Source organism: Aspergillus homomorphus, assembly GCF_003184865.1.
Source record: "Aspergillus homomorphus CBS 101889 unplaced genomic scaffold BO97scaffold_8, whole genome shotgun sequence".
Classification (NCBI taxonomy): domain Eukaryota; kingdom Fungi; phylum Ascomycota; class Eurotiomycetes; order Eurotiales; family Aspergillaceae; genus Aspergillus; species Aspergillus homomorphus.
In genome coordinates this window covers 709,284-730,424 of record NW_020291894.1, presented here as the reverse complement: position 1 = coordinate 730,424, position 21,141 = coordinate 709,284, and the positions used below count along the sequence as shown (strand labels likewise).

The 21,141-nt window shown below is 53.1% G+C and overlaps 11 protein-coding genes across 11 annotated transcripts; 8 read left to right on the top strand and 3 right to left on the bottom strand.

The window, feature by feature from the left end:
- Positions 1-809: 809 nt before the first annotated feature.
- Positions 810-1,706, top strand: BO97DRAFT_339965 (uncharacterized protein; the record flags this gene model as incomplete). The annotated part of the gene is made up of 2 exons (XM_025691574.1): positions 810-1,010; positions 1,320-1,706. The coding sequence occupies 2 exons, from the start codon at positions 810-812 to the stop codon at positions 1,704-1,706; spliced, it is 588 nt and encodes a 195-aa protein (XP_025553872.1).
- Positions 1,707-2,000: 294 nt separating this feature from the next.
- Positions 2,001-3,830, top strand: BO97DRAFT_404200 (acyltransferase family protein). The gene has a single exon (XM_025694914.1). The coding sequence runs from the start codon at positions 2,294-2,296 to the stop codon at positions 3,635-3,637; it is 1,344 nt and encodes a 447-aa protein (XP_025553871.1). The 5' UTR covers positions 2,001-2,293; the 3' UTR covers positions 3,638-3,830.
- A 599-nt stretch (positions 3,831-4,429) lies between these two features.
- On the top strand, positions 4,430-6,444 carry BO97DRAFT_340261 (fungal specific transcription factor domain-containing protein; the record flags this gene model as incomplete). The annotated part of the gene is made up of 4 exons (XM_025691588.1): positions 4,430-5,180; positions 5,235-5,646; positions 5,700-5,985; positions 6,040-6,444. 4 exons carry the CDS (start codon positions 4,430-4,432, stop codon positions 6,442-6,444), a joined length of 1,854 nt encoding a protein of 617 aa, XP_025553870.1.
- Positions 6,445-6,626: 182 nt separating this feature from the next.
- BO97DRAFT_386607 (ketopantoate reductase family protein) lies at positions 6,627-7,795 on the top strand (the record flags this gene model as incomplete). The annotated part of the gene is made up of 3 exons (XM_025693542.1): positions 6,627-6,816; positions 6,877-7,538; positions 7,591-7,795. 3 exons carry the CDS (start codon positions 6,627-6,629, stop codon positions 7,744-7,746), a joined length of 1,008 nt encoding a protein of 335 aa, XP_025553869.1. The 3' UTR covers positions 7,747-7,795.
- A 120-nt stretch (positions 7,796-7,915) lies between these two features.
- BO97DRAFT_386604 (GMC family oxidoreductase) lies at positions 7,916-9,797 on the bottom strand (the record flags this gene model as incomplete). The annotated part of the gene is made up of 2 exons (XM_025693541.1): positions 7,916-9,523; positions 9,582-9,797. The coding sequence occupies 2 exons, from the start codon at positions 9,795-9,797 to the stop codon at positions 7,916-7,918; spliced, it is 1,824 nt and encodes a 607-aa protein (XP_025553868.1).
- Positions 9,798-10,476: 679 nt separating this feature from the next.
- Positions 10,477-11,708, top strand: BO97DRAFT_441673 (uncharacterized protein; the record flags this gene model as incomplete). The annotated part of the gene is made up of 4 exons (XM_025698192.1): positions 10,477-10,641; positions 10,707-10,811; positions 10,864-11,237; positions 11,318-11,708. 4 exons carry the CDS (start codon positions 10,477-10,479, stop codon positions 11,706-11,708), a joined length of 1,035 nt encoding a protein of 344 aa, XP_025553867.1.
- A 1,425-nt stretch (positions 11,709-13,133) lies between these two features.
- Positions 13,134-14,285, top strand: BO97DRAFT_412519 (uncharacterized protein; the record flags this gene model as incomplete). The annotated part of the gene is made up of 6 exons (XM_025696242.1): positions 13,134-13,139; positions 13,215-13,305; positions 13,389-13,500; positions 13,610-13,748; positions 13,815-14,198; positions 14,274-14,285. The coding sequence occupies 6 exons, from the start codon at positions 13,134-13,136 to the stop codon at positions 14,283-14,285; spliced, it is 744 nt and encodes a 247-aa protein (XP_025553866.1).
- Positions 14,286-14,555: 270 nt separating this feature from the next.
- BO97DRAFT_476572 (oxidoreductase, short-chain dehydrogenase/reductase family) lies at positions 14,556-16,170 on the bottom strand. The gene is made up of 7 exons (XM_025700490.1): positions 15,815-16,170; positions 15,640-15,759; positions 15,382-15,582; positions 15,149-15,313; positions 14,952-15,095; positions 14,743-14,897; positions 14,556-14,678 (listed from the first exon to the last, which is right to left on the bottom strand). The coding sequence occupies exons 1-7, from the start codon at positions 15,883-15,885 to the stop codon at positions 14,641-14,643; spliced, it is 894 nt and encodes a 297-aa protein (XP_025553865.1). The 5' UTR covers positions 15,886-16,170; the 3' UTR covers positions 14,556-14,640.
- Positions 16,171-16,307: 137 nt separating this feature from the next.
- On the bottom strand, positions 16,308-17,919 carry BO97DRAFT_275358 (uncharacterized protein). Its single transcript, XM_025691022.1, has one exon. It carries the CDS (start codon positions 17,478-17,480, stop codon positions 16,491-16,493), a length of 990 nt encoding a protein of 329 aa, XP_025553864.1. The 5' UTR covers positions 17,481-17,919; the 3' UTR covers positions 16,308-16,490.
- A 403-nt stretch (positions 17,920-18,322) lies between these two features.
- Positions 18,323-19,120, top strand: BO97DRAFT_340030 (trans-aconitate 2-methyltransferase; the record flags this gene model as incomplete). The annotated part of the gene is made up of 1 exon (XM_025691577.1): positions 18,323-19,120. The coding sequence occupies one exon, from the start codon at positions 18,323-18,325 to the stop codon at positions 19,118-19,120; it is 798 nt and encodes a 265-aa protein (XP_025553863.1).
- An 826-nt stretch (positions 19,121-19,946) lies between these two features.
- On the top strand, positions 19,947-20,489 carry BO97DRAFT_412515 (uncharacterized protein; the record flags this gene model as incomplete). The annotated part of the gene is made up of 1 exon (XM_025696241.1): positions 19,947-20,489. The coding sequence occupies one exon, from the start codon at positions 19,947-19,949 to the stop codon at positions 20,487-20,489; it is 543 nt and encodes a 180-aa protein (XP_025553862.1).
- Positions 20,490-21,141: the final 652 nt, after the last annotated feature.

The following is a 21,141-nucleotide window of genomic DNA, read 5'->3' as shown; positions in this document are numbered from 1 at the left end:
CGGCCAGACCACCGGACTCTTCTCCGTGACGCGTTAGTCTCACCAAAGGACCGTTCACAGAAGCATTATCGCTGGCGCCACTGAACCCCGCTTCTCAGGCTCGTAGAGCAGGTTGGATGCACAGTTTCGGGACAGACTCCTCGCGTCAAACCGGGTATCAAATTCTCTACTCATCACAGACTGAGGGTCGACTTTTGACAATGAGCTTTCAACGTATGGCTGACAATCAATGCTCATGGTTGGCTGCTGCGCCTGGTTGGGCTTGACGTTCAAATTTTGGTCCCTGACCCTGCTTTCGAGATCTGATACTGGTCGGAGTCCGGAGTTTTGCCCAGGAACCCCCACCGGTAGCTTCTGCAGACTTGCTCCGTACGGGGTGCTGACGCGGCCTGCAGATGAGGCTTGATTCTGACCGTTCCAGCTGCGGAAGTCCTGCACCCGAACCCCCGAGAATAAAAGAGGCGATTCTGCTGGTGCCTACTTCGCGTTCCCTGACAGCATGAACGCAATGACAAATTTCCGGCCATCGATCCTCGTTCACCCGACGGATATAAGCACTAACGAGACCCTAGCCTGTTTAGCGACTTGGTGCCGGTGCGATCGCACTTCTCAACAAGTCTAAAGTCCTGCAGGATGCCCTAGCCGTAGAAAGAGGGATTTGTGATGTCTGACAAATTCTGCATCCTGCTCGGTAATGGACGGAGTAAACATCGCAGCACCGAGCAAATCGCCGCATAGCTCGATATAAAGAGTCTTCGAAAGCACAGTCAAAAGTGTTCAATTTCCATAGTCGCTCCGCATCGCGCACCATGCAGTTCACCACGGCTCTCCTTTGGACTGCTGGCTTATACACTTCGGTGTATGGCCAGGGGTTTGCTGATGAGTGTACCGACATCTACCTCAAGGAGGGCTGGGTGGTAGGAACCTGTCCCACCAGCGACGGGACCGGAACCATCACCAGCAGTGTCTACCTCCCGAACAAGATCACAAACAGTGAGGCCACACTAGAGGTATGTTTCGATTTTATGTTAAGTGAATCGCGTATTGGAGGCTTGTGCTAATGGACAGACTACAGTGGCAAACCGAGTGAGTTCCTGGCCTTTCTCAGTCGAAAGCAACGTGGAACGCTGACGATATGATCAGTGGGGGGTATTGGCAGTCTTGCAGCGAATGTCTCCTGCTGGATGAGGGTGCTACTCTGCAATGCTACTGCAAGTCCACTTATGCGTCGGGCAACAAGAACACGACCTTGAACCTGGGTACGAGCTGAACGGATTCCCTGGGGTGGCTGATTGCTGATGATTTCCTTGCCGGCAGAGGAGCACATCGCCAACTATGATGGACACTTACTGTCCAACCTGACGGGCAGCGTCACCTCTATTCCGGCCAACTCGTCGTGGCCAGTGCCCTCGGATTTTGAGGTACAATTGCAGATTTCCAGCCTGGACAGCAACTGCTCGTCGATTGGGGGTTACCTGACGCTGAACGATCCGCTGGACTGCTACTATCTCGACGTGGGGGTGGAGTACTACTGGTACGCAGCCACCACGGCGAACAACCTGGGATGGAAGATTGTGGCGTATCACGATAAGACGTGTAGCGGTGACGCTGTGGGCAGCTTCACGCCGGACAATGTAGACACTTGCCTTCACTTCCCCGATGGAGTCTCGGGATTTGCCGTCCTTCCGCTGTGGAATGCCGACTGATTGGTTGACTCTGTTGTTTGTTCGGTTTGTTGGTGGAGGCCGTCGCGATGGGTCGGATTAGCCAAAACTCCGAGTCAAACTCAGCAAACAGCCCAAACAAACCAACATGACTGAGTCAGGACTGATCTTTCTCTCGTTCCCTCACAGCTGCAGTGTTGTTATTATCTTCCTGGAAACATACTCCTCCACTTTGCGTACTTCTTGCTGCTGGGCCCAACTCAGGGATTGCCTGAATGTGGCCTGTGCCCCGCCAAGTCCCTGGCTCGTTTTTGCAGCGTGTCTAGTGACTCTAGTCTAATTAAAGCGATTTCTGCCTCCCTGCCTAAATGTCCAGCCAGTGAACTGGACCCTCCCTCAGGGACTAGCCTGGTCTAGCTTTTTTCCCCCCGTGGTCGTCATTGGTGAGGCTGACTCCATCGTCAGGGTCTCGCCGAGCCTCAATACGAGATGGTGCTTTTGCGACCCCCCGAATTCCATTGAAAAGGGGTTGACCCCGCTGAACCTGCATGCCTACTGAAGAGTGACATGATTCTTTGCTCGACCATGTCCGATTCGAGTGAGATGTCAACATTGCTGGGCTGCCGAAAATGACTGCCCTCGACCGCATTCAGTGGCTGGATGGCCTCCGCGGCATCGCCGCTGCCATTGTCGCCTTTGACCACTACTTCATGAGCGATGTCTGGCATCCCTTCGTCTCCTTCTGGGCTGAGCCCCCCGAGGCCAACCGCCACTTGGTACAACTGCCTCCCATTCGTATCCTCTTCTCCGCCCATTCTATGGTGACCCTGTTCATGGTCATCTCCGGCTTCGCTATCTCCGTCAGTCTGCTTAAGGTCCGCCACAGCCCGCAATTCTTGCCGCGAGTGACCTCCGCCATCGTACGGCGCGTCTTTCGCATCTACCTGCCTGTTGCCGTCTTGGCCACTCTGAGCCAGGTGCTCTTCTTTTTTGATTTGTACCACTGGACCTTCGATGAGGGGTTTCTCGACGGATTGGAGCCCTGGACCAACCCATGGGCCCACATCCAGTGGCTGTTTGGTTACATGGCTGACAGCGTCAACGTCATCGCTTTCGAGTATCGCGGCGGTTTGAACGGACAACTGTGGACCATGCCCCTGGAATTCCGGGGGTCCAACGTGGTGTATCTGCTCACGGTCGGACTGTCGGCGTGGCGCCCCAAGCTCCGCCTCTGGGTCCTACCGCTCTTGGCCGGCTTCTTCCTCTGGGCGGGCAATTGGGACATCTTTGGCTTTATCTGGGGCTTGTGGCTGGCGGAGAGGGCCACCGGCGCTGCTGTCCGCACTGCCGCTTTGGCAGATGACGGGCTCGATGACGAGGAGAAGCTACCCCGACCCTCCTGTACCACCACCCGATGCCGGCTTCGCTCATCGCTAAAGAAGATCTTTACTCTGTCGCGGCTCGTCACCATCATCACCTTCGTGGTCGGGTACTATCTCCTTTGCCTTGGCAACGACGGCCACTTGCCCCCGGGCTACCAGTTCCTTGCGGCCCTCCAGCCGGCCAAGTGGAAGGACCGGTGGGACATCTATCAATTGTGCTGGAAGTCGGTCGGCGCCGCATGCCTGGTCTTTGCGATCGCTCAGTCCCCATTACTGCAACGGCCCCTCAACACTCGCCCCGTGCAGTATCTAGGCAAGATTTCCTTTTCGCTTTACCTGCTGCATGAAACCATTTATCAGCTCTGGCGCAACCCCTTGCGAGACTTGGTGTATTTAATGGCCAGTGGGACCCCGTATCTGAGTAGCGCGGAGGCCCTCCGAGACGACCCGTTCGCCTTCCATGTGGCGTGGTGGGCATCAGGGATCGTCTTGGGAACAGTCGTCCTTTTCGCATCGCATTATTACACCATCTATGTCGACAATAAGTGTGTGGCTCTTGCGAAGAGATTGGAGCGGTGGTTCACGTCTTGATATCGGGCGCAAATGCAACCCACCCATGAGGAAGGATTCAATAGCCGTTGTCCGTTGCCCAGTGCGACAGATCAATGAGACATAGCACACCTGCGCCGGGTTGCTCTCAGCCCCCAGGATGACACATGGTAATCAGCCAGAAACTCGTACAGGCATATCCATGCGCGATGCGAGACCTATGCACGCTCGACGTCAATAGCTCTCACCCACAAAATTCTTGGTTGGGGACGTGCTCGGCGCACTCGTCATTGCCCGTCGCATCCGTGCTGTGCATAGGGGCTGCGTAGAGGTGGCTTACTTCTATTAGATTTGGTCCTTAGAAATCAGGATTAGATGGTATTCTAGGATCTTTTTCCATTGCATTATGTATTCTGGTCGCCAATTGGTTCTCTGATGATTGCCTCTTCACTCTCAACAGTACTATAGTCAAACTAATACTCAGGTTGTTGTACAATATCATTAAATGCCATTGAGGAGTAGGCGACGGAGTAAATTAACCCCATCAGGAAGGTGACACTAACCTGAACCAGTAAATCCGATCCGGCTCCGGGATTTCCTCTCACATCCGATCCACATCCAACTTCAACAATCCATCTTCCTCCTCGTCATCATGTCGCTCAAATAACGTTCTATACTTACATGGACTCTCCTTCACCTCAGGCCCTCCGGCGTAACGGCCGACGACAGGCCTGCGAGCCATGTCGGAAACTCAAGACCCGCTGCGACCACGCCTGGCCCAAATGCGGGCGTTGCGACGCCAAGAGAATCGCCTGTGTCTACTTGGTCGCCCCAATGACCAAAACATTCCGCCCATTTCACCGTGGCGCCAGTCCTAGGACCCCTTCTATAACATCTCCTCATGCTCTTCCCGCCCAGCCAGTGGTTGTTAATACCCCGTCTCTGGAAAGCGCGGGCTTTCTGGGCCCCACCAGTTACCGATACCTTCTCAGGGAGAGCCAAGGCGCCTCCGATCCGATTCCCGACTTGGGGAAGTACACCATCGAACCAAGACAGCTTGAGTTGGGACTACGCATCCTGGACTTCTTCTATCGAGAGTCTTCGCTGCTCAAGAGTCTGACGGAGCATATCTATGGTCTCAGTCGTATGCCCATCATCCCTCAGACCATCATGCTGCCTGCGCTGAATAACCTGTGGGACATCGGTGACCGACAGCCCGTCATCGGGGAAGCCGCCCGTCTACGCATGGTGGTTCGGATCTTTGAAAACACCTACAAGACCATCAGCACGCCCAGCACCATGCGAGCGGCCGATCTCTGCCAAGCCATCACTGGGATGAATGTCCGGTGGGAGTCGATCGGTGCCGTGATCACGCTCGCAAGCTTGACCATGATTCATATTCCCGAGCATACAGTGACGCTGATCGACACGCACCAGCGCTGTAAGAGTGAGCTTCTGCCTCAAGCTTTGGAGGTTACCGAACACCTGTCGCTTCTGATTGACGCGTTACCGTTGGTCAACGAGTTGCTCGTTTCCCTGAAATACTACCAGATGCTACTCGCTGTCAGCCGCTTCGGTGATTCGAGTCAGTCCGCGGTTCTAGTTTCTAAATGACAGGAAGGCGCTGACACAGATATAGGTCGCCGGCTATATTCGTCGCTTGGCGAGCTGTGCTCCTGCATATATGCCACCGGCATGCATCGGAATGACGTGCCGCGAGAACAATCTCCAACCTTCATCCATCAATGGCGCAGAACATGTCTCTCGGTGGTGTACACCATGGATAAAACTATCGCAACCGCGCTGGGTCGACCGCCCTTAATGAATCGGCACTATTGCATACTGGAGCCACCGCTGGACCTCGATGAAGATCCCGACCCCGAAGAACGTGAGTCCAACCTACGGTCGATCGACGACCATGGGTGGAATGTAGATAAGACGTCTCGGCCCGCGACCATTGTTCGCCTGCGGCTCCTACTTGCCAAAATGCGCGAGGAGGTCTTGGAGCTGCATCTGGGTGTCAACGGCGTCGATCTCGTCACACGAGCTGAGTATGTCCCGTCATACAATGTGGCAGGGTACCGAAGACTAATGCTATCGTCAGAGATGTGTTCCGAAGGTTGACAGTCATGTGGGAGACGTGTCCAAACCACATGAAGTACTCGGTGGACATGTGGGACAGCTCGATGTCGATCTCCAGTCATCGTCTTCTAGTCCTTCTCACTCTCTATCTCGATTATCAGCATTCTACGTTCTTGTTACATCGAATCATCTCGGGGGACCGGTCCACCAATGTTTTTATTGTGGCCATGAACATCCTGAGCGCCATACTCGTCATCAACGACGAGCGTGAGCGGCTCCGAGAGATTCGGAACGACTTCACCCATATTGTATGTATAGCCTTATCACCCACGAATCCGCTCAATGATTGATGTGGGCAACAGTTCCTCCAGTATGGTCTTCCGAGTGTGCAGCTTCTCTGCACCGAAATGCTTCACCGTTCTTCGGCCTCATCATTGACTGCTGTTCCGGGCTTCTCGCGCGCGCAGCTGATCAGGCAGCTGACCGTGTATGTCTCGTGTCTCAGCTGGGTGGCCCGACCGGGGAGTGGTAATTTTGAGTTTTGCAAGCAAGTCAAAGCCAGGTTCACGCGCATTCTGGACGAGATTATTGATCCTAGCAATGCCACCCCGGGAGCGCCAATTGCGCCGAATGAGACGGCGGATTCATATACGGGTGGTGCTCCAGACCTGCTGGATCCAGCGCACAGCTTCAACACCTTGTTGGACTGGGACATTGAGAGCTTCTGGGATCCGCGCCTAGACATCTTCTGCGGGTCTGTGTTTTGAAATGTGAGATCATGCATATGATCTTACAAAAGTACAACCGGTGCAGTAATCGGACTTCTGGCCGAGGCAGAAGCCGACTGTCCCGCTGTCTCGTCACATGACCATGTTTGAATCCCCTCACTTTAGTCTTTCCCCTCACTCCCCTCACTGTCTCTGCGAGACACTCCCAGCTTCCATTCCAGATGGCAAAGACTCGTGTACTCCTGCTAGGCAGTGGCGGCATTGGCACCATCGCTGCCCTTAACCTGGAATGCGGTAATCAAGCCGAAGTCACCGCCGTTCTTCGCTCCAACTTTCCGACCGTGATCGATCGGGGATTCGAGATCATCTCCTGTGATCATGGCCACCTCCACAATTGGCGCCCAACACACGGTACGCCGAATATGTATTTCGAATTCATCCTGCCGTACGACTAACAGCTCATCTATCTAGTCGTCAATGCGGTTCCTGAGGTGACCCATTCCAGTGACGTAGCGCCATTCGACTACATCGTGTGCACCACCAAGAACGTCCCCGATATCGGCCCCTCCGTATGCGACATCATCGCTCCTGCGGTGAGTCCTGGTCGAACAGTGATTGTTCTCATACAGAATGGCCTGAATATTGAGAAACCCTTTGCGACGCGTTTTCCACACAACATACTCCTCTCAGGCATCAGCCGCAACGATGCCCACGAAATTGCTCCCGGCGTCATCGAACAAATCGATCATGACAAGTTACAAATTGGAGCCTTCGGAGACCCGTCCCAGGATCCCGCCACGCAAATCGAGGCGGCAGTTCAATTCGTCCAGATGTACAGTGCCGGGGGCAAAACCAAGTGTTATCACGAACCGAACGTGCAGCGAGAGCGATGGAGCAAGCTGGTCTACAACGCGGCGTTCAACCCCATCTCGGCGCTGACCGGACTTAGCACAGGAGATCTTCAGAATGCCGGCAACGCTCTTGATGGGCTGCTGATCCCGGCCATGAATGAGGTTCTCACGGTCGCTCACGCAGCCGGCGTCGACCTACCCCACGACACGATCGCGACCACACTTGAGAGGAATCCCCCACAGAGGAAGATCTATCCCAGTATGCAAAAAGATGTGACTAAAGTAAGTTAGGTATGCACCGTGAATGATATGCATACAGACTCATGAGAACCAGGGCAACTTTCTGGAGCACGAAGTCATAATTGGCGAGGTGGTGCGCGAGGCTCAAAGGCGAGGTATCGCAACTCCTATCTTGTCCACTCTTTACCACCTTTGCGCTTGCGTCCAGTGGAGGACCCAGCAGACGAAGTCGGCAACTATACGGAACTAGGAATGACGCAGTCGGAAGGATTCCGTGGATCATCCCAATAATCTCCTGCCCCGAGTTACGGGCCGAAACTTCAACCTTCATAGCCAAGACAATCATATTCTATTTCTGGATATCGTACAAGCTCCCGTCAGTCTATTTCTGCGGATGCTTGATCTCATAATACATACAATTAGTGACCACGGATCAAATCGGCTGCTCTTTCGGCCACCGCATACACTGTCGCCTGAATATTGCCGGCAGGTTCCAAGGGGAAGATACTGGCGTCAACCACGCGCAAATTCCGTGTGCCATATACCTTAAGCTTGGAGTCTACCACACCTCCCAGCTCCGCCGGCATCATGGCGCAGGTGCCTGCCGGGTGGAAGCAGGTATACAACCGCTCCTTGACCACCTCTTTCGTCTTCTCAAGATCACTATAGTCCACGACCCCCTGAGGAATACGAGATTGGGGTTTCAGCATGCTTGCGAGCGGCTCAGTTGCGACGATCTGGTCCAGGAACTGGACGTGACGGGCCAGAATCTCGAGATCAAGGGGGTGAGAGAGGTAGTTGGGGTCGAAAACGGGCTTGTCGTCCACATTTGCGGAGCGGATATGCACCGATCCACGGGAGAAGGGGTGGTTGTGCAGCACCATGACGGTGAGATAGTTACCTGGCATTGATTTGGCCAGTACGTCGGCGAGAGTGGTGGCGCCAGGGAGCATGTGCGTCTGGATCGGCATGAGCATGTACTGCGAAGAGGCATTATGGCCAGCCTGGAGCAGCTCTCGCTGAAGCGCGAACTGCTTCTGCTGAGCAGGTGGCAGGTCTGCCATCTTCTGGTCGAGGTGCTTGGAGAGCAGGTCGTACACCTTGTCGCTGGAGAGCTGACCATCGTGGTCGACTAAGGGCAGGTATGCCATACTGATGGGCATACCCGATAAGGGGCCACCGCGCGTTTGTTCGTAGAGCTGGATCAAGGACTGTACCACGTTGGGATCCCGCATGATATCACCAGAAACCTGGCCGTCCGCTACTTCGAAGTTGATACTCGCCAGGCAGTGATCCTGCAAGTTCTCTCCCACGCCCGGACGATCGAGTACAACTGGAATGTTGTGCTTTTCTAGCAATTCCCGCTGGCCGATTCCGGACAACTCGAGGAGCTGAGGCGTATTCAGACTCCCAGCACAGAGAATCACTTCGCATGTTGCCGGGATCTCGCGACGCTCACCGTCCTTGGATCGCACCTGCACCCCCGTTGCGACCACATCACCATCAATCTCAGTCAGTACCACCTTCTCGACCATCGTCTCTGTAAGCAAGTCTAAGTTCGGACGCTGCGCTACCTCTGGCGTGTAATAAGCAGCTGCATACCCGCGCTGACCAGTCTTGCCATCGACCGTCAACGGTGCGGTGAAGGCGCCAATCTTGCGACCGGCGATGGGATCGGCGTCGGTGCGCCAGCCCAGGCGGGCAAAGGCCTCATCCCAGGCCTGGTTGAAGGGACCATAGACATCGGGCAAGGTGATGGGAACCGGACCGTTGGTCCCTTGGTTCTCCGGGCTCATGTAGCGCTCGAGGGACAACAAGGTTGACGTCTCCTGAGATGGAGGACTATAGGTGTGGAACTTCTTGAGGTAAGGGCCCATGTCTGCTGGCCCCCAGCCTTCGTTGCCGAGCGACTTCCAAGCCGCAAAATTCGACTCCGACGGATACATCACCACGGAGAAGTTCATGGCGGACGTACCCCCCACCACCCGGCCTCGAGGCTGGGCGATTTGTCGATTATTCACGTGGACCTAAACTGTCAGCTCGAATCTTCGTCGCGCGGCCTCAACCCTCAAGACGGTGACATACCTGAGGCTCACTCATGTAATCCCAGTCGAAGTCAGGGTTGCCATACAGAGTGCTCAGAAATCCAGGGGTATCAATACGCGGATCGCCCATGCGGTTAGCCCCAGCCTCGATCACCAGCACTGTCACATCGGCGTCCTCGGTCAGTCGGGAGGCGAGCACCAGCCCACCAATCCCCGCTCCGACAATCACATAGTCATAGGATTTAGCGGTGGTCATGTTGGGAAATGCTGGCAATTTGTCTGAGATGGGAAGCCCGGCTGAAGAAGGCCGCAGGGGGGGAGATAAAATACTGCTAAGTCGCCGAAACTAGGGGGAATATAGCCCGACCAGGCAAGTGCAGGACGAACGGAAATGGGGGCCGCCACGGTGAGTAGACGGAATTGGGATTGACATGGTCTGGTGGAGCAGGGCAAAGCATTTGTCACGACACGAAAGTCTTGAAGGCTTTGTTAGGGCAGGGATTGGCTGTGGTGGCGGCAGATCCACATGGTTGACAGCGCCGGTTGTTTTGGACTATCCGCTGTGGCTGTCTTTGGCTGCTTTTGGCGGTCTTTGCTTGTCTTTAGCTGCTCTTGGCTGCCAGGTGCTTTTAGCCTTTTGCTGCTTTTAGCTGTCTTTTGCACCGGCTGCCACGGCCTGCCAGGCCCTGCCAAACCGTTGCTGCCATGCGACCTGCCAGGATCCGTCCCACTTGGCTGACTCGAAGGATCGGACCGGCCTCGGCCGTTGTCCATCCCTTGCAAAGATCATCGGTGTCTGGACATGGCCTGCTCTTTTGCACGTGCGCTCGGGGATTCCTTCAAGTACCGACTGCCGGACTCCTGCAGCCCCCGTTCAACCCCCCCATTCCCTGCAAGCCTCTCATCATGCAGGGAACCTGGGTGTTCGCAGGGCCATGCAGTTATACAATGTCTTCGAGTTTGCCATAGTGCGCGACCAGCTCATCGCCAACACGGTGCTGGTAGCCGTGAGCACCGTGGCGATCGTGCTGCGATTCGTGTCTCGGCGGATCCGGCACAGCAAGATCTGGTGGGACGATATCTGTATTATTGGCTCTATGGTACGATTTCACTTAAATGTCCTTGTCGCGGGCGCGGACATGCAAACTGACTGATCTCTGGATAGCTCAACACCTATGGCATGCTTGCGATGCACTTTCATTATGCGCGCATTGGCATGCGCCGTCACATCACCGAACTGCCCGTTGAAAACACCATTTTGATCTTCAAAGTCAGTCCTCCGTCGAATCTGTAACCACCGCCACAGTTACTAACGAGCCTAGATGCTCATTGTCTACCAGATCATCTACTACAACTGCATGGTCTTGGCTAAATTTTCCTACCTCTTCTTCTACCTTCGCATTTTCGTCACCCCTGGATTTCGCATCGCCGCGCAGGTGTGCATGGGCTGTGCTGCGGCCTACTGGCTAGGCAGCATGCTCCAGATTTTCCTCATTTGCCAGCCCTTCGAGAAAAACTGGAATTCCACCCTACCCGGCCACTGCGCGAGCATGAATGTGGCGTTCTCGACCATCGGCGCCTTCAACCTGGTCACTGATTTAGCGATCATGGCCCTCCCAGTACATCATATCTGGAAACTGCAGACCTCGACAGCCACAAAGCTTGCATTGTATGGCATCTTCGGACTTGGGCTATTGTAAGTTGTTGCTTGTCGCTGCTGGAACAACAGACCAAAAAAAAAAAAAAAAAAAAAAAAAAAAACTAACTTGGCACCAGCATCTCGGCCATCACGATCATCCGCATCCGCGTCCTCACCACCGTCAACTTCGCCGACCTCCCCTACAGCATGATCTGGGCCGCCTTCTGGAGTGTGGCCGAGCCAGCCCTCGCCATTCTCAATGCCTGTGTGCCCATGATGCGCCCCGTCTTCAAAGCCGCCTTTCCCGGCCTTTTCTCGTCAGCCAAAGCAGCCTATTCGTCGCAGACCGGGGCGCAGTCAGGGGCTTCGGCGGGCGCATTCCGGCGCATGCGCGACATAGAGAGCGAACTCCCCTTGACCCATCTGGAGCCGTCCAAAAGCAGCGGCCGAGGCCAAGACTATGAGGTCTCCTTGAACGACCGGTCGCACGATGAGGTGGAGTCGGAGCGCGCGGTCGGGCATCCGTAACTCACTCACCATGTCAACAATTCAACAGACATACTCAAGCGCTAGTGCTTAAGAAGTATATACCCATTCTTTTTGTTTGAACAACGAAAGCTTGAATCATGCGACAGAAATTTGAGTTTGTGTGTAGTGGGTCGGGGCCTGGGAAAATAAATTGTAAGGTGTTTTTGTCCACTTTTTAAAAGGGGGTCACGCGGCACTTTTCCCATGCTTAGGGCTCCACTCGGGGCTTCTAATCCTTCGTACTAATTTCTGCTTAGTTCAGCACTGGTGAGGTTGTGCTTCATTTGTTTGTGCGGGAATTGTGCATCCTGCCCTAGGCGTTGCCAAGGGCATTCAGTGCTTAGCCCTATCCTTGAGCATGGTCTTCCGGTGACTTCTGACCAACATCCTGATGAGTTCACGGTCTATATGCTGATCAATTCTCTTATATCTGAGTGGAGATCAATCACACAGCCTTTTTTCGCTCACATAGACCTGGGACTTATTTCTCCGTAGCAGTTTTTACGGATACCTGGGCTAAGAGCAAAACAAGCCGTTCACAAAGACCAAACAAGCCCTTCGCTCTGCAGATATAGGCCGTCATTCTGTTAAGCCAAAGACGTCGTTTGATTACGGCCTTGCAAAAGAGAATCTTCAAGGGTTTTCGCAGAGGTGATTGAGACGATGTATGGGCCAAACGTGGGTTGCATGCTCACAGGACGTTTTGATATGGCGCTATCTGCTCCCCTCAATCAAAGCGCGAAGTGCGCCAAGCCTTCATCTGTGAAACACTGTTAGAAGTAGGGGCTCAACTATCAAGCAGACTGATAGTGTACCGGTAGTTCCAGCTCGTTAGAACGCAGCTCAGAAGTCGCACGAATGCAATGACTTGTTTCCCAGAGCGGAGCGTTTGGAGCGTGCCAATGACTCTAATACAGGGATCCTAGAATCATCTTCATGAAAGACCCCATTGGTGCCTGGAGCGTGCGCAGGGCGTTTGGGGCTCTTTTGAGCTGGCAATCATTCGATCGGAATCGTTTCCCCGGTCTCCTCCTTGCAGATTCAATGTCTGCAACCAGCCTTTAGTGCTTACCTGGTGACGTGGAGGAGGAATGGTGTATTTAACTGACTCACTGATTTACTGCCGGCTGCTATCCTGCCTTCTTGTGTTGCCTTTTTGGCTTTCAAACTTCTCATTACAATCCAAATGGGTAGTTACATTCCGTTTACGCCAACAGCTTCCGAGCGCTAGAGTGAGCTGGCACGACATTATCAGAATCAAGCCAACATTACTTGGTATTGTAAATCTCCAGGAAGATCCCAACCGTCGCGATCGGTACGGTTCCGAATGGACAGATCACGAAGTGCACGCTGTTCGTGCCGTCCCTCTGCTCGACATCGATCCGAGACGCATTATACCTGATAAGTATTTCCCTGAAGATGATAATGATTGTAAGTTGCTGTGATGAGCTCAGGCTTCGTGTCTTACGTTAGTTTGTACATCCAGACTTCTCTGCTCTCTACCAGGCCATCCAGGCCGCAGACATTGAGGATCTAAGGAGATTTGATCCTAGGAAATTCGAGGGCAATCCATACCAGGCCCTGTTTCATGATTTGGGTTAGCTGGGCATCACCAAAACTTCTGAGAAGTCGATCATCCGATCATATCAACGGAGAATCAATAAAGCTCTGGCACCGCAGAATCTTCGACATCCAGCGACGGGGTTAGCAACGAGGACGGCAAGGAGAATCTCGCCCGGTTTGCCCTGAAGTCGTTTGTTCAGATTCAGACTACTGTGACGAGGATGAGAAAGTACGCTTATCTCAACGTTTGCGCCGAAGAGGACAATGTACCCAATTTGGGCCAGCGAGAGCACTATATTTCATCCCATAAGTGATTATCTGCTGACTCTGACTCCCAGCTCTGGCGCGGCCCGGTTCAAATTTAAGTTCAGAGGGGCAACTCATGCAGCCGTCAACGATTGGCAGAACTGCGTGCATTTCCCCAGAAGCGATGGGTGGTTTGATACAAAACTTAGGTTATCGGTGGTGAGCCTTGAGGTGAGTGTGGACCTGGTCTGAAGCATCATCAAGTAGATAGTATATTTATATAATCTGATCCCGTAGTGCAAAACACGGCTTGCCGAGGGCTCGAGGCGCAACTCGGGCGAATGCTTCAATCCACAACAGTTTGCCCAAGAGGTAGCGGATCTGATCGGGGCTGTTCTTGCACAACTGCGTTATCCTTTGCCAGTCAAGCACGCAGACCATGAAACATTTGTAATCAGCCAGCATACCACAATTTTATACATCAGTAGCGCGTATCTTACAGCGGATTATATCCGCTACCTGCGCACTGGTGTGCTTCCTGGGGGTGATCATAACTTTTCCTTATGGGTGCCAAGGTCCATCACGTTCAGTCTCAATGTTGTGCACGAACGAGGAGAGGGTCTCGGGTTTCTTTGGGCGTTGGTCCAATACCTCAGAAGCGGTTCCGCAAAAGTCAATACCGTGAGTACGGCGATTCAGGTAGCCAGCGACCAAGTTAGAGATGCCTAGACTGAGATACTGCTATGCGTCGCACAGATCCATGTCTAGTTGTCCTTACATGTTGTGTACCCTGTTTTATTGTGACTTGGCCATGTTGACGTGGGATGGCAATGCGGATGAGAGCCGGTGAGCATGATGTGACAGAACCCAGATTCAATTATGCTCATGTCGCGCTGTAAACTGGCTTTAAGTTTGCCCACAAGTTACCTACTTTTGCTATTTCACTCCCGATATATTTGTGGAAGTTGTTTTTAGTTCTGAGCGGGCGATCCTACGGCGATATCGCACTCATTTATCACCTACGCAGAAGAAGAGATTATGGCGGAGACACGAATTGAAAAAAAAATGGAAAAATTAGAGCGAAAAAAGAAAAGAAACTAAAATAGAGAGATAGATGGCGGCTCTACTCTCCCAGAGGATAACAATGCAGAACTTGTCCAGCTGTTCAAAACATTAGTCACTGCGTCCCGTTCATTACTGGGGAAAAGGAATATCGAGCACGTACAGTAGAAAGAAGCATCTTTGCTGGCCAAGAACACAAAGCTGGTGGCCACCTCGGTCGGTTGTCCGGGTCGGCCCAGAGGTTTGCCTGAAGCCCAGCCCTCCATGGACTCGGCATCCCGAGTGTCGACCTGAATGGGGGTGTACACAGAGCCGGGTCTAGGGCAGACGTTAGTTCAGAGGCTTCACTGACAGAAGGGACAGAACACCTACGCGACCGCATTGACCCGGATTCCCTTCGGCATCAGCTGCAAGGCGAGGGATCGGGTAAAGCCAACGATCGCCCCCTTGGTCGATGCATAGTCGACCATCGTGCCGGAGCCGCGGAAGGTGGTCACAGAGGTGTTGTTGATGATCCTGCATACCATAGTCAGCGAGCAGCCTCGGCAAAATTGCGACGCCAAACTCACGAGTCTCCCTTGGACATGTGTGGAAGGGCGTATTTGGTGATCGCAAACATCTGGAGAATATTGGCTCGGAAGGTGTCTTCGACCTGGTCCAGGTCGATCTCGGCCAGGTCTTTACACATGTACTGCTTCGATGCGTTGTTCACGAGCACGTTGATATGCTTGAACCTGGAGGGTTGAAGCGATGCGTCAGCCACAGACCTCTCCCCAACGAGGACAAACATGGTCAATCATACCGATTCACATGTTCCTCCACGGCCTTCTTGCAGAATTCATTCTTCCTCAAGTCTCCCGGCAACAAAAGGCAACTCCGGTCTTCCTTTTCCACTAACTTCTTCGTATGCTCCGCGTCTTCCTGCTCCTCGGGGAGATATACGATCGTGATGTCGGCACCTTCTCTGGCCATCAGCGCGGCGACCGACCGACCGATGCCGGAGCTAGATTCTCGGTGTCAGAGGTGCAATGGAACAAGGTGGTATGGATGGGAAACTCACTCGCCGCCCGTGATAAGGACCTTCTTGTCCTTGAGCTTGTTGGAGCCCGTGTATTCGACGAAGCCTGAGCTGCCTTCCAACTTGGTGGACTCGCTCGACGGAGCCATTTCCTTCTCCAATCTAGCACGGCGTCAGTTCACGCCTTTTGCTGTCGTTTCACATGAATTGGTCTTACCCCGGCTTGCTCTGGGCCTGCTTAGCCTGGGGAGCCTGGAAGGTCCCCTCCTTTCCCATTTGCGACGACATGATTTTGAATGTATTACGGTGGTTTGTGTAGAATATACAGGGGTATCGTTCCGAACAGAGGTTGGGGGGAAAACTGAGTCGGTGTCCCCATTTTGTATACAGCGACCAGACTACCACATAATTCAGTCATGCATGCGTCATCGTGCTTGAGCTGTTGAATCTGTGCGCGGGGCAGAGCAATCTGTCGGGGTCGATAACTTGCTCTATCGAAGTGATCACATCGCTTTGACCCAGATGCAATGGTTTCCCATTCTACTTCAGATTCTCAGACACATAGTCGGTGTTTCTCATCGATAGTGTGTGCATGACGTCGCGATGCGCCCGCTACTGTCGGGCGAAGATCCCCAGCACACGGGACATAATTACTCATTGTGCTATGCAGCAAAGCTTGTACATGCTGCATAACACCAATTCTGACTAACCCTCTTATGTATGTACAGTACATGCATGCATGCACGCGGCAGATTACGTGATCTCTCATCGGGACAGGTGGTATTCCCTGTCAAACACATATAGAACATTAAAATATTATCGGGAAGGCCTCGGTTGAGGGTCACTGTAGAGCTGAAAATATGAATCTTAACATTGACATCCTTATGCTGCTCTCAGTCACATGCCGTGACCGTAACAGTGACCATGCTCCGGATGGTCGAAGTTACCACATCATCGTCGCTGTCCAGGGGAACCGGAGGTTCGGTTGTATGGGGAGGAAACATCCCGGTCACGGAAGAGGAGACAATGACTGCAATGGAGGAAGATGGTTGGCCTCGAACCACCGTCGACGGGTTGTGCGGGAAAATGACGACGGTGCTGGATGAGCCCGATCCAACCGATGGGGGAAGCGAGGGCCGATCAGGGCTCATAGAATCAACCGAAAAGACAGTGCTGGCTGGGGACTGAGCAGGCGAGAAAGCCACCACCGAGGAAGAGACCCGCCCAGGCCGCGACAAGCCGGATGACGGGCGTTGAGGGACAAGGCTCGAGGCCGAACATGTCACAGGGCTAGACGAGCTGGCCTGCTGAGCAGAGGACGAGGGAGGGATCTTCATACTCGGGGTGGAAGACACAAGTGGGTTAGACCCCGAGGAGCGAGTGAGAGACGGCGGACTGGAAGAGGGAATGAGAATTGAAGACAGAGAAATTGCAGTGGAGGCTGACACAGCACTAGAGGGAGCCAAGGTTGCTGCAGTGTTGGGACTTGGGCTGACGGCCGACGATGGCACCGGAGCCGGAGAAGGAGTGGATGGAATGATCGTAGGTGCAGCTGCGCTGGTTGATATAGTGACCGTGTAGACGGTGGTGACCTGGCTGGTCGAATACTGAGTCAAATAGTCGGTCTCGATGGACGTGACCCTTTCGATGCATGGATTGGTGGTGTAAGAACTGAGAGCCTGATAGCCCGAAGCAGAGACAACAGCATTGCCGGTGGCCCAGAGAAAGACGCAAGAACTCGATGCTGGAATGTAGTTGACCGCATTACACATGCCGTTGAAGATCGAACAATACAACTGGCAGCCATTGATGTTCGCTTGTCGTGCATATGGACTCATGACGGCTCGGGTGACTGCGCCACTGATTGAGGAGCCATCGCACATCTCGCGATAGTAATGCCCGGCTTAATCTCCCCCGCCTCATCCGTCGTCAAATTTTCAAACAGAAACAATTTACCTTTGGTACCAACGAATCGGCCGTGGCCGTAAAACTAGCACCTACAGGCGTAGGCACCGAATAAGAGATGCCCACCAGGGATCCCACAGAGAGCTGTTTCTCGCTCAAGCATAGCTGGAGTAGATGCGCCGCCGCCATCTGAGTGAATGCGATTAGTCTGAATGTAGCAAGAACCTGGGAAAGTCGGTCGGTAGGTGAGCTAGCAAGAGCCTTGCTGGCGAGATTGGTGGGTTGGACCACCAATTTTCGTAAGTGCGCTTGGTGTTCAAGTGGGCATGGGTTTAACGGTAGAGATTATGCAGCGAAGGAGGAGGAGGAGGTGAGGAATCGAGTTGATGTCCGAGCATGAGATAAGAAAGTCTGGTGGAAAAGACCATTTTGTTTGGACGGGTGAAAGAGCCTTAGCGACTTGATCAATTTGCAAAGTTGGTCTTCTCAGTGGTTTGATAGCATACAGTCATACCCATATTCAAGCAAGTATACCCTTAACATCCGATATTCGGCAGTTTCTGATTTGGCTGTGTGGGCGCGGACCCTCATCACGTAATCTCTGACTATCCCTCCGATACTCGCTACTGATCTAAGGTATCGACCACACCATTAGATTTGTCTGCCCATATATATCTGGGGATCGGAGCAAAGAAGAAAGACCAACCGAGAAGTATTCTCATCTATCATGTCTTTGTCCCTATCATCAGCAGTGAGAGCGGGAGCGCCCCTCTTTTCCAAGCAGTTGCTGCCACTTGGCGTGTCTGGCCTTCCCAAGATGATGTCTTCTCAGACCACCAACAACCGCTCCGACTGGAGTGCGTCACAGTACTTGAAATTCGAGGACGAACGGACTCGACCTGCTCGGGACCTTCTCTCGCAGGTCCCTATCCAAAACCCCAAAATTGTCGTGGATCTCGGCTGCGGACCAGGCAACTCCACCGCCGTTCTCGAGGCCAGGTATCCCGAGGCCCACATCGAGGGGATTGACTCCTCGCCGGACATGATTCAGAAGGCTAGATCAGTCCTCCCGAGTCGGGACTTTTCTGTTCAGGATCTGGAATCCTATGCCCCCGCGCAGCCCGTGGATCTATTCTACTCCAATGCCGTGTTGCACTGGCTGAAGGCACCAACCCGGCTGAGGGTGATTCAGAATCTGATCAAGTCCCAGCCATCCGGTGGTGTTTTTGCCTTCCAGGTCCCGGATAACCTGTCCGAGCCTTCGCATGCTCTGGTGAGGGAAACTGCCGAGCAGGGTCCTTGGGCTGGTGCTTTGCGGGACATGGACCGCGATCCCTTCCAGTCCCCGCAGGAGATCTATGATGCGCTCAAGCCGCTGTGTTCGACTGTGAATATCGTGAAGACAGAATATTACCACCCCCTGGCAGACCACAAGGCAGTCATAGAGTGGGTCAAGGGGACTGGTTTGCGACCCTATCTCGACCCGTTGACATCAGCGGATAAAGAGTCGTTCCTGGATAGGTACTTGAAAGCATTGAAGAAGGCGTACCCCATCTCCGTGGATGGGAAGGTCCTGCTTCGTTACCCTCGGCTATTTGTGGTGGCTGTCAAGGAATAACGAAGTCGCCTCAAAGCAATCCCCGGAGAGCGTGGGGTTGTCATGTTAGATAGATAGCCTGCAGATAGTAGATATTATGCATATCGCGGAGAGCCTGTCATTGTTAATGCTGCGGTGAATCCTAAACTCGAACGACTAATATCATTTCCCAAGACGCAGTTCAGGTTCATCCTCGATGAAATGTTAGCAAAGATGTTTGGCAGCTTTGAAAAAATTCTAGAGTGAGACATGAACTCGACGAACTGGGCTAGAGGACGGCGTACGTACCCTTTGGAACTGAACGGTGTAGCCGCGAAAGACCTTTCGGCATCTTGGCGCCTTCCAAGCGGCTGTGGAGTTGTCGCTTGAAGCTCCGAACACCTTCAAGCAAGTTTCCACGTCTTCTCGAGAGGTCCTGCACCAATGACGGGTTGTCTGACTAGTGCTTGAGCGAAAAGGCCTTAGCCACAAAGAGAATTGAACTGGCGCATACTAAGCAAGAGGTTGTATACAACCATGGGAAATCATGCACTAGACTGCGCTCATCGACAAGGTCGTGCAGTAGCTAATCTGTTTATCGCGCTTCCTGAACGCAAACCCATTCGACCTGGGCAATTCAATGCTTGTCTTGGTGCAACAAGTCCATAAAAAGATGGCTGTTGCTTGGTTAATTCAATTTAGGAAAGAGGTGTCATAGAACCGAAGGCGAAAACGAAGCCTGTTGAGTGGTCAGACCCTGCAATGCTGCGGAAGATGCAATACGCCATGGCCTTTTGAATGGTAGCTCCTACGAATATGGGTGATATTGGTGGTGCTTGGTGTACCGTTGGCAGCAGGTACTTGCATGATGCATGCAACAATATTCTTAATCAATGGTGGCGTTATGGAGAAATTGGGACAGCCAAAGCTAATCTTGTTGCTGGGAGATGAATTGGCAGAGGACTGTCTGATTTCTGTCACACGAGAGGACCAAACATGGCCATCATGGCAGCTCGTGGGGGCAATTCTCGGGGTGGACATCATCGCCACTGTGCTCTGTGTGTTCAGGTGGTTATCGGGAGGCACTTTCGAGGAAACCAGCCCTCCCGATCCTGCCACCTTCTCCGATGGCGCGACTAGCACTGTCGCCGTGGTCGTCGTTTGGAGTTGTTCAGCATGTGTGACCATCGTTGTTGCCACTGTCTACTACCTCCTCGCACGCCTCACATGGCTACACCTCACATGGCTACAGCATCTCGGACGGACCTCTCATTCGAAGGCAGAGGTGAAGATGGAGCACCTCGTCAGCCGACCTTTCAAGATCTCTATTCACCGAGAAAGGAATCCTCTGTCTGAAATTGAACTTTTTGTTCTGAGGCAACGACCGGAAGATGTCGATATGGACGATTAGTCAAAGAGCAACATTGGTCATCCGGGGGCTTCCGTGACAAATTTTGAAGAGACCTTTTGCGAGTTGATTCTTTTTTTCTTGCTCGAGGGTAACTGGGCCGACGCTAAGAAGGGCGAGTTGATTCTACTGGGTATGATCTCCACCGCAAGGTCATATAGGCTATAGCCAGGAATGCGCATGGGCGGGGCTGCTGATAAGCTTGGCTTAAATTCCGAATCATCTGATCACTTAGGGATTGTAGATGGTCACCATTGTGGGATTATCACCGGGATTGCTTTTCTTTCCTGTGCAACCTTGTGGGCTTTGTGTAGCATTCTCCCTGGATACAGAACACTGCCCACCGCCAAGATTGCAGAAACTTGCAGTATCCACAGTTACTTTACAAGCCTTCTCATGCACCCGTAGAAATTTTCCTCAAGGCACCAGGCTAGACTTCTCCAGGTTAAGTGTCGAAGTAACAGGCCATAGCGCTGAGGCTTGCAGACAAGAATTGCAATCGGACGATGGCCGGAGAGGGGAAATTGGCCGGAAGGAGTGGACGCTAAGGCCCAAAGTGGAGAGCGACACGAGGAAAGATCAATCTAATCAATCTATCAATCAATCAGATAACACTCTTGGTCCCTCCGGCCCTTGTTTGATCCCTCTTGGCAAT